This window comes from Zeus faber (assembly GCF_960531495.2).
Source record: "Zeus faber genome assembly, chromosome: 8".
NCBI classification, from domain to species: Eukaryota; Metazoa; Chordata; class Actinopteri; order Zeiformes; family Zeidae; genus Zeus; species Zeus faber.
Window position 1 is genome coordinate 351,506 of NC_137195.1, and position 16,696 is coordinate 368,201.

The 16,696-nt window shown below is 40.1% G+C and overlaps 1 protein-coding gene across 3 annotated transcripts in view; it reads right to left on the bottom strand.

Moving 5' to 3' along the window:
* mrs2 (magnesium transporter MRS2) overlaps positions 1–11,669 on the bottom strand; it is a 29,196-nt gene extending 17,527 nt beyond the window's left edge. For all 3 annotated transcript variants that reach the window (XM_080006185.1, XM_080006184.1, XM_080006183.1), the window contains exons 1-4: positions 11,530–11,669; positions 9,536–9,959; positions 7,338–7,374; positions 6,759–6,871 (exon numbers count right to left, since the gene is read on the bottom strand). In XM_080006185.1, the coding sequence (XP_079862311.1) occupies positions 6,759–6,871; positions 7,338–7,374; positions 9,536–9,959; positions 11,530–11,576 (621 nt within the window). In that variant the 5' untranslated portion in view covers positions 11,577–11,669. The remainder of the gene's footprint in view (positions 1–6,758; positions 6,872–7,337; positions 7,375–9,535; positions 9,960–11,529) is intronic.
* Between the last annotated feature and the right edge of the window lie 5,027 nt (positions 11,670–16,696).

Here is a 16,696-nt window from a genome sequence, read left to right on the forward strand (position 1 = left end):
TCCTCGCACTCACTTTACATTTGGTCTTCTCAATGTGGGTCTTAAAAGAGAGGCATCTCTCCAGGGTTACCCCTAGGTAGACCGGGTGCTCACAGTGTTTGAGGGAGGTTCATGACCAGTTCACCTTCAGTTGGCGCTTGGCTTCATGATTTCTCAGGTGGAAGGCACACACCTGTGTCTTAGATGGATTCGCACGTAGGTGGTTCTCTTCATAGTAAGGTGTTAGCTCTGCCAGAGCATTGGAGAGTCTGTCTTCCACAACTTCGAAGTCAGTGGCTTGTGCACCTATGCCAAGGTTGTCTGCATAGATGAAGCAGCGAGTGTCTGCACTTTTTGGTTGGTCGTTGGTGTAGATGTTAAAGAGAAGTGGTGCAAGCACACTTCCCTGTGGAGGCCATTCTTGAGTCTTCGCCACCTGCTTTTCTTTCCTCCAAGCTCAACAAAAAAGTTCCTGTTTTCAAGCAAGCTTTCGATCAGTTCTGTCAGACGGATGTCCCTTGTGTCTCCAGGATCTTGCTGAGGAGACGTCTGTGGTTGACTGTGTCATAAGCAGCTGAGAGGTCGACAAACACCACACCAGTTACCATCCCTTCCTCATAGCCGTCTTCGATGTACTGAGTGAGGTTGAGTACTTGGCTAGTTGTCGACTTGCCAGGGCGGAAACCTGCTTGTTCAGGGATGAGGTGTTTGTCAACAAAGGTGCCAATTCTGTTGAGGATCAGATGTTCGAAAAGCTTGTAGGTATGACTCAAAAGTGCGATTAGTCTGAAGTTCTTGGGAGCGGATGGATCTTTCCCAGGTTTCAGCAGTGCTATAATGTGGGCTTTCTTCCAGATGTTAGGGAGTTTGTGTGTTGTTAAGCACTCATTGTAAAGCTGTAGAAGCCATGTCTTTGCCTTGTGACCGAAGTGCCTGATCTGTTCCGTTGCGATGTTATCCAATCCGATTGCCTTTCCTGGTTTGAGGGTAGAGATTCCCCCTTCCAGCTCTTCCATAGTAAGCTGTCTTGTAAAAGCAGGGTCCTCGATGTATTTCTTGCAGTTCAGCTTGGTCTTTTTCCCTCTCTTTCCACTCTTTCCATTCAAGAGCAATTGGTTGGCAACTTGGTTGGCAGTGACTTTTGGGTGTTGAGGAGCTGCTTTAGGATCACCCCCTAGCTTGTGAATAAGTGTCCATGCTTTCTTGCTGTTTTTTTACATGTCTGTGGACTCAATAAGAGCATTCCAGGTCTTGCTTCGCTCTTGGGCAATGTTTTCCATCACCTTCTCAGCTTGGGCAGATGTTTCATCTGAGAAGGGATCTGCTTCAAACATGCTGACATAGTTGTCATAGAGTCCTGCACAGTCCTTTGAAAGCCCAGGTATATATTCAACTCTACAGCCTTGTGGGATGTGTTTCCGAGCAGTTTTCAACACCAGGTTAGCAAATTGGTCGTAGTTCTTGCTAACTGGTATTCGATTTTTGATTTTCTCTTCCAGCTCGTTGGTGAAGCCCTTCCAGTCTGCTTTCTTGTAGTTGAAACGCCTTTTAAAGGGCACAATGGTTGGGACTACAGCTGCATTAATTTGGATACCAATGGGACGGTGTTGGCGTGATGGAAAAGGGTCCAGCACAATCTTTTTACACAGTCCAGCGATGTTACTTGTGACCATGATGAGGTCTGGATTGTAGCCATGTTTCCAGCGAGCACTGATAAACAAGTGTGGTAGCTTGGGGTCATGGATAAGACTTAGTTGGTTAGTATCCATCCAGTCCTCTACTGCTTCTCCATCTTTGTTCATTTCAGGGTAGCCCCACTGGGTGCTGTGGCTGTTGAAGTCCCCAATGATGATCTGTGGTTTGCTGTGTACTTTGGGGATTGGCTGGGAAAATATAAAGTCTACAGGTGGTGGTTTATAGACAGATGTTACTACAGCACTGCTTAGCTCAACAGATAGGACTTCGATGTCATGGTCGTCTCACATATCTGTATCTTCTATAGCTAACCCTGTTTTTTTACAAATATAGCACTGCCGTACTGCCGGTGAGGTCCCTCAGTGGTCAGGACCATTCCTCAAGATTCAAGATTTTTATTTGTCACATACATATACATACTTCCATACATATATGCAGTGAAATGTAATGGTATGTAATGGATTCCTGGTATGGTGGGACGGTTATTTTCACTCCCTCTGTGAGTCTCTTGCAAGCAGAGAACATCACAGTGTTGTTTGCTGCAAAGGTCAGCCAAGATGGTTTGTTTTGCAGAGGAGAACCCTTCAATGTTCACAGATATGACTGTCAATGCTGGTCTTGAGGAGGTTCCTCGTTTCCGACATCGACCTTTGTGTCTATCTCCAGGCATGATGTTTTCTCTTGTGTTCTGTAGCTTTGTGGCTTGTAGCTTGCAGCTTTCAGCGTAGCTTGTGGCTTGTAACTGTTGCTTGTAGTGGTGATAGGATTAGCAGTATCTTGTAGATCTAGTTGATCTTGTCGATATCGTCAATACTCCCAGGGCCGCGACGTGGACGCTCCTTTCTTGGCCCCAGTTAAATAACTAGTATTTCTACTTTTATAACAAGTATGTTCAGTTAAATAACTAGTATGTCCAGTTAAATAACTAGTATGTCTAGTCGTATAACTAGTGTGGCCAGTTAAATAACTAGTATGTGCAGTTAAATAACCAATACATCTTGTTTGATAACTAGTGCGTCCAGTTAAATAACTAGTATGTCCAGTTAAATAACTAGTATGTGCGGTTAAATAACTAGTATGTCCTGTTAAATAACTAGTATGTCCAGTTAAATAACTAGTGTGACCAGTTAAATAACTAGTATGTAGAGTCAAATAACGAGTATGTCTAGCTTTATAACAAGTATGTTCAGTTAAATAACTAGTATGTCCAATTAAATAACTAGTAGTTCTATTTTTATAACAAGTATGTTCAGTTAAATAACTAGTATGTCCTGTTAAATAACTAGTATGTCCAGTTAAATAACTTGTATTTCTACTTTTATAACAAGTATGTTCAGTTAAATAGAAGAAGAAGAAGAAGAAGTCTTTAATTGTCACACGACACTCCACAACACATGCTTGCACACACACACACACACACATGCTTTAATGGTGGCCGGTGAAATGGATTCTCTGCTTTTGACCCATCCTGGCTTGTCCTTCCTCCGGGGGCACAGCCAGGAGCAGTGGGCAGCGTACGTGGACGCGCCCGGGGACCAGGTGATAAGTGTCCATCGCTGGTCAGACGATGATGGGTGCATGTTTTTGGTGGGGGTCCTTACTGACGTGAGGTGGAGGAAACCCCATGTGAGCACGGGGAGAACATGCAAACTCCACACAGAAAGGCTCCTATTTGGGAGATAACCCACCGGAGCACGGTGCCAACAGCGCCCCAGGCGGGAATCAAACCCAGGACCTTCTTGCTGTGAGGCAGCACTGCAATGCACTGCGCCACCGTGCCGCATAACTAGTAACTAAATAACTAGTAGTTCTACTTTTATAACAAGTATGTCCAGTTAAATAACTAGTATTCCCTGTTAAATAACTAGTATGTTCAGTTAAATAACTAGTATGTCCTGTTAAATAACTAGTATGTCATGTTAAATAACTAGTCCAGTTAAATAACTAGTATATCCAGTTAAATAACTAGTGTGTCTGGCTTTATAACTAATGTGTCCAGTTAAATAACTAGTATGTCCAGTTAAATAACTAGTATGTCTGGCTTTATAACTAGTATGTCCAGTTAAATAACTAGTACGTCCAGTTAAATAACTATTATGTACAGTTAAATAACTAGTATGTACAGTTAAATAACTAGTACATCTTGTTTGATAACTAGTATGTACAGTTAAATAACAAGTAGATCAAGTTTTATAACTAGTAGGTCCAGTTAAATAGCTAGTATGTACAGTTAAATAACCAGTATGTCCAGTTAAATAACTAGTATTTCTACTTTTATAACAAGTATGTTCAGTTAAATAACTAGTATGTCTGGCTTTATAACTAATGTGTCCAGTTAAATAACTAGTATGTCCAGTTAAATAACTAGTATGTCTGGCTTTATAACTAGTATGTCCAGTTAAATAACTAGTACGTCCAGTTAAATAACTATTATGTACAGTTAAATAACTAGTATGTACAGTTAAATAACTAGTACATCTTGTTTGATAACTAGTATGTACAGTTAAATAACAAGTAGATCAAGTTTTATAACTAGTAGGTCCAGTTAAATAGCTAGTATGTACAGTTAAATAACCAGTATGTCCAGTTAAATAACTAGTATTTCTACTTTTATAACAAGTATGTTCAGTTAAATAACTAGTATGTCCAGTTAAATAACTAGTATATCTACTTTTATAACAAGTATGTCCAGTTAAATAACTAGTATGTCCAGTTAAAAACTAGTATGTCTAGTAGTATAACTAGTGTGGCCAGTTAAATAACTAGTATATCTCGTTTTATAACTAGTATGTACAGTATGTCTAGTAGTATAACTAGTGCGTCCAGTTAAATAACTAGTCCATGTAGTTTTTTATAAAAAGTATGTCCAGTTAAATACCTAGCATATCTTGTTTTATAATTCGTATGTCCAGTTAAATAACTAGTATGTCTGGCTTTACAACTAGTATGTCCAGTTAAATAACTAGTATGTCCAGTTAAATAACTAGTATGTCTGGCTTAATAACTAGTATGTCCAGTTAAATAACTAGTGTGTCCAGTTAAATAACTAGTATGTCTAGTTTTATAACTAGTGTGTCCAGTTAAATAACTAGTAGTGTTTAAGATCTTCCACTGACCGTCACAGCACCGTAGCGGCGCCAACATAGTGAATCATTGGCCTCCAAAACAAACCTATTAATTCATGTTAAACTGGAAGGTGAAATGTGACGCTGAATGGGATGTTGGCTTCAAGTCTTCCATCATCATTTCTATGTTGTGTCACGTGACATGGGGGTGAAGGGTCTTGCTCAAGGTGCTTCAGCACGCTGCCAGGAGGCTCCTGTTTTCACGTTTCCAGGAGTGATAAAAGGGACATGAAACCAGAGAAGTGGTTGGCCTGGCAACCTGTCATTATTCAGAAATAATGGAATAATAATCCCACTACTGACCAATCACAATGAAGTATTACCAAGAGCCTTGTAGTAGTACTGTGTTATTTCAGGTATGAGTACTGACGCTGGTTCCATTAAACAGTATGTGTGGCGGCCATGGCCGCTGTGAGTGCGGGACGTGTGTTTGCAGCGATAGATGGACAGGCGACGCCTGCAGCTGCAGTTTGGAGGTCACTTCCTGTTTGGCAGCCAATAAGCAGCTGTGCAGCGGCAGGGGGGCGTGTCAGTGCGGCAGCTGCACCTGTGACAGCCCGTACAAGGGGATGACATGCGAGTCCTGCCCCACCTGTCCTGGAGCCTGTCAACAGCAGCAAGAGTGCGTGGAGTGCCGGGCGTTTGGGACGGGACGTATGAAGGACAGGTAGGAACCTCCAACCAGGCAGAGCGATGCTAAGGGGGCTTTCTTTCGAATGAATGAACTTCATCCTGGTTGTCTTTCTCTTCCTCAGCTGTGAGGAGCGCTGTGGACACCTGAACCTGGTGACCGTGGAAAGCGTGGACGCCCTACCAGGCCTCCACTGCAGGATGATGGACGAGGACTCGTGCTCTTTCCACTTCTCGTGGGAGAGCACGCCCTCTGGAGGACAGGCCACGGTCGTGCTGGCCAAGGACTGCCCGCCTGCCCGCCGTTAGAAGGAAGGCTTGGACCGTGGACTTTCCCACTCAGCTTCTCGTTTGGGTCGGCTATGTTCACTGGCACATGGATAAAGAAAGGCTCCACGCACCCTGAGGCTGGAGGTGGTTTTTAACACACATCGTAGGTTCAACACAGCGCAGATGCAGGGTTGCCAGCTGCAGGCTTAAAGATACGTGCATCAGCCTCCATGGTTCCTCAGTGTTTGGATTATTGATTTAGAAATTAGGCACTATAGCTTTGGACCATCTTTACGATTTTTGATTCCCCTATGACCTGATATTATATCAAATAAAATGTAAAATATTGGATTTTCTTTATTTTAGCTCATTTTGTCAAGTAAAACTGCAAGCTTATTGTGCAAAAACTGGACTTTGTTCTTTGTTTGTTTGTTCCTTCCCAAATGTCTGGGTCCATTCTCACATTGTGATTTTGAGTTTCTGCTCGTTAAGATTGTGTCCAATGTTTAATGAAGTATTCATTCATTAAATAATTGTGTCCAATGTTATATTCTTCATTTTATCAGTACTGTAGTAATTTGCTGCCTGGTGGAAAGGTCAGTTGTGGTGGATGCAATGGCGTGAGCAGCCACACCTGACGCTCGTTGGTTGGGCTAACGAGGGCCCATCCACACACACTCAGCATAGAAGCCCTGTTAAAACATGTTCCATGTGCTCCTGGTTTGTTCCACCTAGCCTTCTCTCTACACTGAACTGGTGTTAACAACCCCCCTCGTCTGTGTCTGTTCCCCGTGACGGAGCCCCACATTGGGCGCCGTCACAGCCAAGTAAGGTGGAACTCCAAATAAGGACATAACGTCACAGCCAGGTGAGGCTTCCCTCCATACTGTTGATGGTGCAGAGTAAGGTGAGGAGGGACTGTCTCCACTCCACCTCTATGATGTAGTACTCTACCTCCATGATGCAGCACTCTGCCGCCATGATGCAGTACTCTACCTCCATGATGCGTTACTCTACATCCATGATGCAGTACTCTACCTCTATGATGTAGTACTCTACCTCCATGCGGATGATGATGCAGTGGTTCCTGGCCGTCAAGCTGCTGCTGTGCTGGAAGCGCAGGTCTCGGGCTTGGAGGCTCAGCTCCTGACAGAGCTCCGTCTTCTTCTTCTCTGAAAGACGGAGCAACACAGCAGCTCAGAACAGACAACAAGGCCACGCCCACATAGACGTTGCAACGGGAGATTCATCTGGAAAATAACCCAGCGTCCAGTTTTTAGAACCCTGGAAACTGCTATAAATACCAAAACATAACTTTATTTCACGGTAACCTCATGGAATTTTAACATTTCATAGTAGTTTACTGTATAACAGCGCCGCCTGCAGCTTATCTGCAACATTGTGCTCTATAAAGAACAAGGAGTAGCAACTCAACGGGTGTATATTAATACATATAAAACACTATATTATACTACAGTGTATTAAACTATACAGGTACTCCTCACTTAAAGACCTACCTGTTTAACGATCGTTCGGACTGACGACCAACTGCCACTAAGTGAGGAGTACCTGTATAATATTACTGCACTAAATTATACAACAGTGTATTATTTTAACTATATTATATTATACACTCACCGAATGACGTAACATTCCCTTCCTGGTCAAACTTAATCTGTGGAATAAACACAATAAAAACTATTTACTAAAATGTGTTTTCACCTCTTGATTCTTTTTACCTGTGCCGTCAGCATGCTCACTTAAAGACTCAGCATACAACACAGAGTGTTTGTTCCATTGCATCTAGGACAGACTTACTGTGTTTCTGTCTGACCATGGGTGAGACAAATAAACATAAAAACAACACAAACACAAAACACAAAAAACATATAAACACAAACAACAAATAAACATAGAAACAACAAATAAACACAAACAACAAATAAACATAGAAACAACAAATACAAACAACAAATAAACACAGAAACAACAAATAAACACAAACAACAAATAAACACAGAAACAACAAATAAACATAGAAACAACAAATAAACACAGAAACACCAAATAAACATAGAAACAACAAATAAACACAGAAACACCAAATAAACATAGAAACAACAAATAAACACAGAAACACCAAATAAACACAGAAACAACAAATAATCACAAACAACAAATAAACATAGAAAAAACAAACACAAACAACAAATAAACATAGAAACATAAACGTATGTATATGTATGTGACAAATAATCTCTTGAACTTGAACTTGAACCAAATAAACACAAACAACAAATAAACACAGAAACACCAAATAAACACAAACATCAAATAAACATAGAAACAAATAAACAAAAACAATAAATAAACATAGATACAACAAATAAACACAAACAACAAATAAACACAAACATCAAATAAACACAAAGAACAAATAAACACAAACAAATAAACATAGAAACAACAAACACAGAAACAACAAATAAACAAACAACAAATAAACACAGAAACAACAAATAAACACAAACAACAAATGAACACAGAAACAACTAACATAGAAACGACCAATGATGATGTAACATGACATTTCACTGCATATATGTATGAACGTATGTATATGTATGTGACAAATAATCTCTTGAACTTGAACTTGAACTTGAACATAGAAACAACAAATAAACAGAGAAACACCAAATAAACACAGAAACAACAAATAAACACAGAAACAACAAATGAACACAGACAACAAATAAATATAGAAACAAAAAATAAACACAAACAACAAATAAACATAGAAACAACAAATAAACACAAACAACAAATAAACATAGAAACACCAAATAAACACAAACAACAAATAAACACAGAAACACAGAAACAACAAATAAACAAACATCAAATAAACATAGAAACAAATAAACACAAACAATAAATAAATATAGAAACAACAAATGAACAAAAACAACAAATAAACACAGAAACAACAAAAAACACAAACAACAAATAAACACAAACAACAAACAAACACAGAAACAACAAATAAACACAGAAACAACAAATAAACAAAGAAACAACAAATAAACATAGAAACAACAAATAAACAGACACAACAAATTAACACAGAAACAACAAATAAACATAGAAACAACAAACACAGAAACAACAAATAAAAACAAACAACAAATAAACACATAAACAACAAATAAACACAAACCACAAATAAACATAGAGACAACAAATAAACACAAACAACAACTAAACACAGGAACAACAAATAAACCCAAACAACAAACACAGAAACAACAAATAAACACAAAAACAAAAAATAAACACACGTGTGTTTAGGCAGGGTTGGGGTTAGGAGTAGGGGTAGGGTTAGGGTGAGGGTTAGGGCTACGGTTAGGGTTAGGGTTAGGGTTAGGGTTAGGGTTAGGGTTAGGGTTAGGTTTAGGGTTAGGGTTAGGTTTAGGGGTAGGGTGAGGGTGAGGGTGAGGGCTAGGGTTAGGGTTAGGGTTAGGGTTAGGGTTAGGGTTAGGGTTAGGGTTAGGGTTAGGGTTAGGGTTAGGGTTAGGGTTAAGGGTTAGGTTAAGGGTTAGGTCTCCATGTCTGTCTCTGTACCAGAGGACCCTGAACACGCCACTTGGATGGTGCATGGAGGGTGAAACTGCCACACGTGTATTTATGTGTATATTTGTGTATTGCTGTGTCTATATGTATATATGTGTATATTTATGTGTACATTTCAGTGTATTCATGTGTATTTATGTGTATATTTCAGTGTATTCGTGTGTATTTGTGTATATGTGTGTATTTTTGTGTCAGGTGAGTCTCACCACGATGAAGGCCGGGGTGACGCTGGAGGGCGTGGTCTCTGTAGCCCGGTGCCGGACCCAGGAAGCTGCTGAAATTGGAAGAGAAGTGCCCAAGGATCCGGAAGGGGGGGGCCTTGTGGCCATGTTGGACCCCTCACCACGGACATCCTCCTTCCCCTGTTCCTCACCGTACCAGCCAGTCCTCGCTGGTACCGGCTGAGGTGTTGCTGAGTGGAACCCTGGACCCGCCGGACCCGCAGCCCTGGACTTGCAGTGGTCCGGTCCAAACCTCCTGGGGCTCCACAGACCCGCGGGGCCCCTCAGGTCCTGCACGGCCCCTGCCTTCCCAGTGCCCTGGAACCAGCTCCAACCAAAGGATGGACCCAGGAGGCACTGGGTGCGGAGGCCTCGTCCCAGGAGAGGCCGTGTTCTGCTGCAGGTCATCCTGGTCAGCAGGTCACTGGTCAACACGCTGCCAAGTCTCACTATAGTAACCCCCCTAACCGTACTAACTCCTTTAACCACACTAGTCCCACTAACCTCAAACCCCAATTAACCCCTCTAACCACCAACCCCTATGTTTACAAACCACTAAACCCACTAACCACACTAACCCCACTAACCTCTAACCTCTAACCTCACTAATCCGTTTTACCATTAACCCTTCTAACTAGTAACCTCTAACCACACTTAACCCACTAACCACACAACCACTAACTACACTAACCCCACTAACTCTAACCTCACTAACCCGTCTAACCATTAACCCCGCTAACTACTAACCTCTAACCCCACTAACCCCACTAACCACCCTAACCACTAACCCCTCTAACCAGACTGACCCCTCTAACAACACTAACCCCATTAATCTGACTGATCCCACCAACCCCTGAACCAAACTGACACCTCTAACCAGACTGACCCCTCTTACCACTCACCCCTGTAACCAGACTGACCCCTCAAAACAGAGTAACCCCACTCACCCCTCTAACCAGACTGACCCCATCTAACCACTTACCCCTCAAACCAGACTGACTCCTCGAACCAGACTGACCCCTCTAACCAGACAAACCCCTCTTACCAGACTGACCCTGTAACCAGCCTGACCCCATCTAACCAGACTGACCCCTCTAACCAGACTGACCCCCTCTAACCACTAACCCCTCTATCCAGACTGACCCCTCTCAAAACTTACCTCTCTAACCAGACTGACCCCTGTAACCACTAACCCCTCTATCCAGACTGACCCCTCTAAAAACTTACCTCTCCAACCAGACCGACCCCTCTAACCACTAACCCCTCTATCCAGACTGACCCCTCTAAAAACTTACCTCTCTAACCAGACTGACCCCTGTAACCACTAACCCCTCTAACCAGACTGACCCCTCTAAAAACTTACCTCTCTAACCAGACTGACCCCTGTAACCACGAACCCCTCTATCCAGACTGACCCCTCTAAAAACGTACCTCTCTAACCAGACTGACCCCTGTAACCACTAACCCCTCTAACCAGACTGACCCCTCTAAAAACTTACCTCTCTAACCAGACTGACCCCTGTAACCACGAACCCCTCTATCCAGACTGACCCCTCTAAAAACGTACCTCTCTAACCAGACTGACCCCTGTAACCACTAACCCCTCTAACCAGACTGACCCCTCTAAAAACTTACCTCTCAAACCAGACTGACCACTGTAACCACTAACCCCTCTAAACAGACTGACCCCTGTAACCAGACTGACCCCACTAACCAGACTGACCCTTCCAACCAGACTGACCCCTGTAACCACTAACCCATCTAACCAGACTGACCCCTCTAACCAGACAAACCGCTGTAACCAGACAGACCCCTCTTACCAGCCTGACCCCTGTAACCAGACTTACCCCACTAACCCTTCTAACCACACTGACTCCATTCAACCACTAACACCTCTAACCAGACTGACCCCTCTAACCAGACTGACCCCACTAACCAGACTAACCCCTGTAACTAGACTGACCCCTGTAACCACTAACCTGGGCATGTGACCAGCTGGAGAGGTGAGGAGACGAGCTGTAGCCATGTTGTGTTGAGTAAACAGGTGACAACAAGAGAAGCAGTCAGTCAGTCAGCTTACTAACTAGCTGAACGAACATAACTGCAAAACTAAGTAGACTTCACTGTTCCCTCAGTCACTAGCGCGCTACCCACAATGCACCGCGGCGCGACGCTGCTGTTATTGTATGACGCGCACAGTGACGTAATTTTGCTGGCAAAAAAAGTCGAATCAAAAACTCGTTGAATAATTAAATGTGCATTTTTTTATATTTATACGTTTTTATATTTATACATTTATAAAACGGAGTAACCGCTGTTTGTTACAGTGGAAGGATACCGGCCGTACCATACCCACAATGCACCACGGCCTTTTTTTCCCCCGAATATAATATACAAACATATACATATACATATACATATACATATACATATACATATACATATACATATACATATACATATACATATACATATACATATACATATACGTATACATATACATATACATATACATATACATATACATATACATATACATATACGTATACATATACATATACATATACGTATACATATACATATACGTATACGTATACGTATACGTATACGTATACGTATACATATACATATACGTATACGTATACGTATACGTATACGTATACGTATACATATACATATACATATACATATACATATACATATACATATACATATACATATACGTATACGTATACATATACATATACATATACGTATACGTATACGTATACGTATACATATACATATACATATACATATACATATACATATACATATACATATACATATACGTATACGTATACGTATACGTATACATATACATATACATATACATATACATATACATATACATATACGTATACATATACGTATACATATACATATACATATACATATACATATACATATACATATACGTATACGTATACGTATACGTATACGTATACATATACATATACATATACGTATACGTATACGTATACGTATACATATACATATACATATACATATACGTATACATATACATATACATATACATATACGTATACATATACGTATACATATACGTATACATATACGTATACGTATACGTATACATATACATATACATATACATATACATATACATATACGTATAGTGAGTATCTATCTATCTATCTATCTCTATATATCTATCTCGTGTTACTTGCTGTAACATTCATTCTTTCATTAAACTAGAATTTGGTTTGAATTTTCGATCGAGTTTTATATTTAATATTATACAGGTACTCCTCACTTAACGATCGAGTTATATGTATAATATTATACAGGTACTCCTCACTTAACGATCGAGTTATATGTATAATATTATACAGGTACTCCTCACTTAACGATCGAGTTATATGTATAATATTATACAGGTACTCCTCACTTAACGATCGAGTTAGATATATAATATTATACAGGTACTCCTCACTTAACGATCGAGTTAGATATATAATATTATACAGGTACTCCTCACTTAACGATCGAGTTAGATATATAATATTATACAGGTACTCCTCACTTAACGATCGAGTTAGATATATAATATTATACAGGTACTCCTCACTTAACGATCGAGTTAGATATATAATATTATACAGGTACTCCTCACTTAACGATCGAGTTAGATATATAATATTATACAGGTACTCCTCACTTAACGATCGAGTTAGATATATAATATTATACAGGTACTCCTCACTTAACGATCGAGTTAGATATATAATATTATACAGGTACTCCTCACTTAACGATCGAGTTAGATATATAATATTATACAGGTACTCCTCACTTAACGATCGAGTTAGATATATAATATTATACAGGTACTCCTCACTTAACGATCGAGTTAGATATATAATATTATACAGGTACTCCTCACTTAACGATCGAGTTAGATATATAATATTATACAGGTACTCCTCACTTAACGGTAGAGTTATATATATAATATTATACAGGTACTCCTCACTTAACGATCAAGTTAGATATATAATATTATACAGGTACTCCTCACTTAACGGTAGAGTTATATATATAATATTATACAGGTACTCCTCACTTAACGGTAGAGTTATATATATATATAATATTATACAGGTACTCCTCACTTAACGGTAGAGTTATATATATAATATTATACAGGTACTCCTCACTTAACGATCGAGTTAGATATATAATATTATACAGGTACTCCTCACTTAACGGTAGAGTTATATATATAATATTATACAGGTACTCCTTACTTAACGATCGAGTTATATATATAATATTATACAGGTACTCCTCACTTAGCGGCAGAGTTATATATATAATATTATACAGGTACTCCTCACTTAGCGGCAGAGTTATATATATAATATTATACAGGTACTCCTCACTTAACGACCGAGTTATATATTTAATATTATACAGGTACTCCTCACTTAACTATCGAGTTATATATATAATATTATACAGGTACTCCTCACTTAACTATCGAGTTATATATATAATATTATACAGGTACTCCTCACTTAACGACCGAGTTATATATTTAATATTATACAGGTACTCCTCACTTAACTATCGAGTTATATATTTAATATTATACAGGTACTCCTCACTTAACTATCGAGTTATATATATAATATTATACAGGTACTCCTCACTTAACGATCGAGTAACGACCGAGTTATATATTTAATATTATACAGATACTCCTCACTTAACGACCGAGTTACATGTTTAATATTATACAAGTACTCCTCACTTAGCGGCAGAGTTATATATATAATATTATACAGGTACTCCTCACTTAACGACCGAGTTATATATTTAATATTATACAGGTACTCCTCACTTAACTATCGAGTTATATATTTAATATTATACAGGTACTCCTCACTTAACTATCGAGTTATATATATAATATTATACAGGTACTCCTCACTTAACGATCGAGTAACGACCGAGTTATATATTTAATATTATACAGATACTCCTCACTTAACGACCGAGTTACATGTTTAATATTATACAAGTACTCCTCACTTAGCGGCAGAGTTATATATATAATATTATACAGGTACTCCTCACTTAACGACCGAGTTATATATTTAATATTATACAGGTACTCCTCACTTAACGACCGAGTTATATATTTAATATTATACAGGTACTCCTCACTTAACGACCGAGTTATATATTTAATATTATACAGGTACTCCTCACTTAACTATCGAGTTATATATATAATATTATACAGGTACTCCTCACTTAACGATCGAGTAACGACCGAGTTATATATTTAATATTATACAGGTACTCCTCACTTAACGACCGAGGTAAATGTTTAATATTATACAAGTACTCCTCACTTAGAGGCAGAGTTATAGTTCTAATATTATTCAGGTACTCCTCACTTAACGATCGAGTTATATATATACTATTATACAGGTACTCCTCACTTAACGATTGAGTTATATATATAATATTATACAGGTACTCCTCACTTAACTATCGAGTTATATATATAATATTATACAGGTACTCCTCACTTAACGAGTACCTGTATAATATTAAATATATAACTCGATCAAAAATTCAAACCAAATTCTAGTTTAATGAAAGAATGAATGTTACAGCAAGTAACACGATATATATAATATTATACAGGTACTCGACGAGTTCCGTTCCTACAACCAGGCCGTTAAGTGAATTATTCGATAAGCGAGGACCTGTGTTATTTTACAGTAAGGGGGCGTGGCTGGTATATATAGTGTTTATAGTATACATAGTAGAAGAAGAAGAAGAATCTTTAATTATCACACAACACACCACACTACAACACATGCACACACACACACTCACATGCTTTGGATGGTGGCTGGTGAAATGAGGCCTCTGCATTAGTATATATAGTGTATTTAGTGTATATAGTGTATATAGAGTGTATATAGAGTGTATATAGTGTGTATATAGTGTATAAAGTGTAAATCATGTATATAGTTTATACAGTGTATGAAGTGTATATAGTGTATATAGTATATCTAGTGTATATAGTGTATGTACTATATGTCGTGTTATTTCACAGTAAGGGGCGTGGCAAATGCGAATGGTGATGAGATGAGATGTACACAGTTTATATAGTATATTTAGTGTTTTATGCACAATATATACTATATACACTGTATACTGGGGTGCGCATAACTTTTTAGGTCTTGTTCTCAGAGGGAAACCAGGGGTTGTTGCCTGGTCCTCGCCTTTTTTTAAATATTTTTAATCCATTTTTTCCATGATCCACCTCTGTTAAGCTCACGGCCTCCCAGCGCCACTAGATGCCGCTCTTCCCCCATCTGCAGCTCCTCCCTTTAGCCAATTGCATACACCTGGAGTCAATTACCTATGTCACACACACAGTAATTATTTTCAGTTCCCCAGTCACTCATTACCAGACCGTCAACTTGTTTACCCAAGTTGTACTACTACTGGCCAGTTCTTAGTTTCAGTTCCTAGTTCCAAGCTCTTAGTTCCTAGCTCCTTGTTTATGTCCCCTTGTTTCGTCTTGCCCTAACCTGTTTGTCTCCTCTCCCACAACCAAGTCTGTCCGCCCCTCTCCATCCAGCCAGCTCCCTGTCTCTCCACCCTGATGCTGGACCCCTCCTGCCCGGTCGTCATCCTCCCTGCCCTGCCCTGCTCCATCCCTACCCGACCAGACCCCTCCGCGGCCCGGCTCTCCACGGCCCGGCGCTCTCCAGTCTTCGCGGCCCCTCTTGCCGTTCACCAGCCATGACTTTGACGTGTCGGAAGAGGTGCTGGAAGGGGAGGAGCCTGCTTTCCTGCGGAAACTCGCGGCCTCTTTGGAGACAAATCCAGGTCTCCGTCATATGATGGCTTTCAACTGGTGTAAATGATGCACCCCCCTCTGCTGAGGCGCCGCTGCCCCCTCCGCCGAGGCGCCGCCAGTCGCCGCTGCCTGCTCCGCCAAGGTCCTGCCAGCCGCTGCTGCCGCCGAGGTCCTTCCAACTGCCACTGCTGCTGAGGTCCTGCCAGCTGCCGCCTCATCCAAGGTCCTGCCAGCTGCCAAAGGGTAAAGAGAGA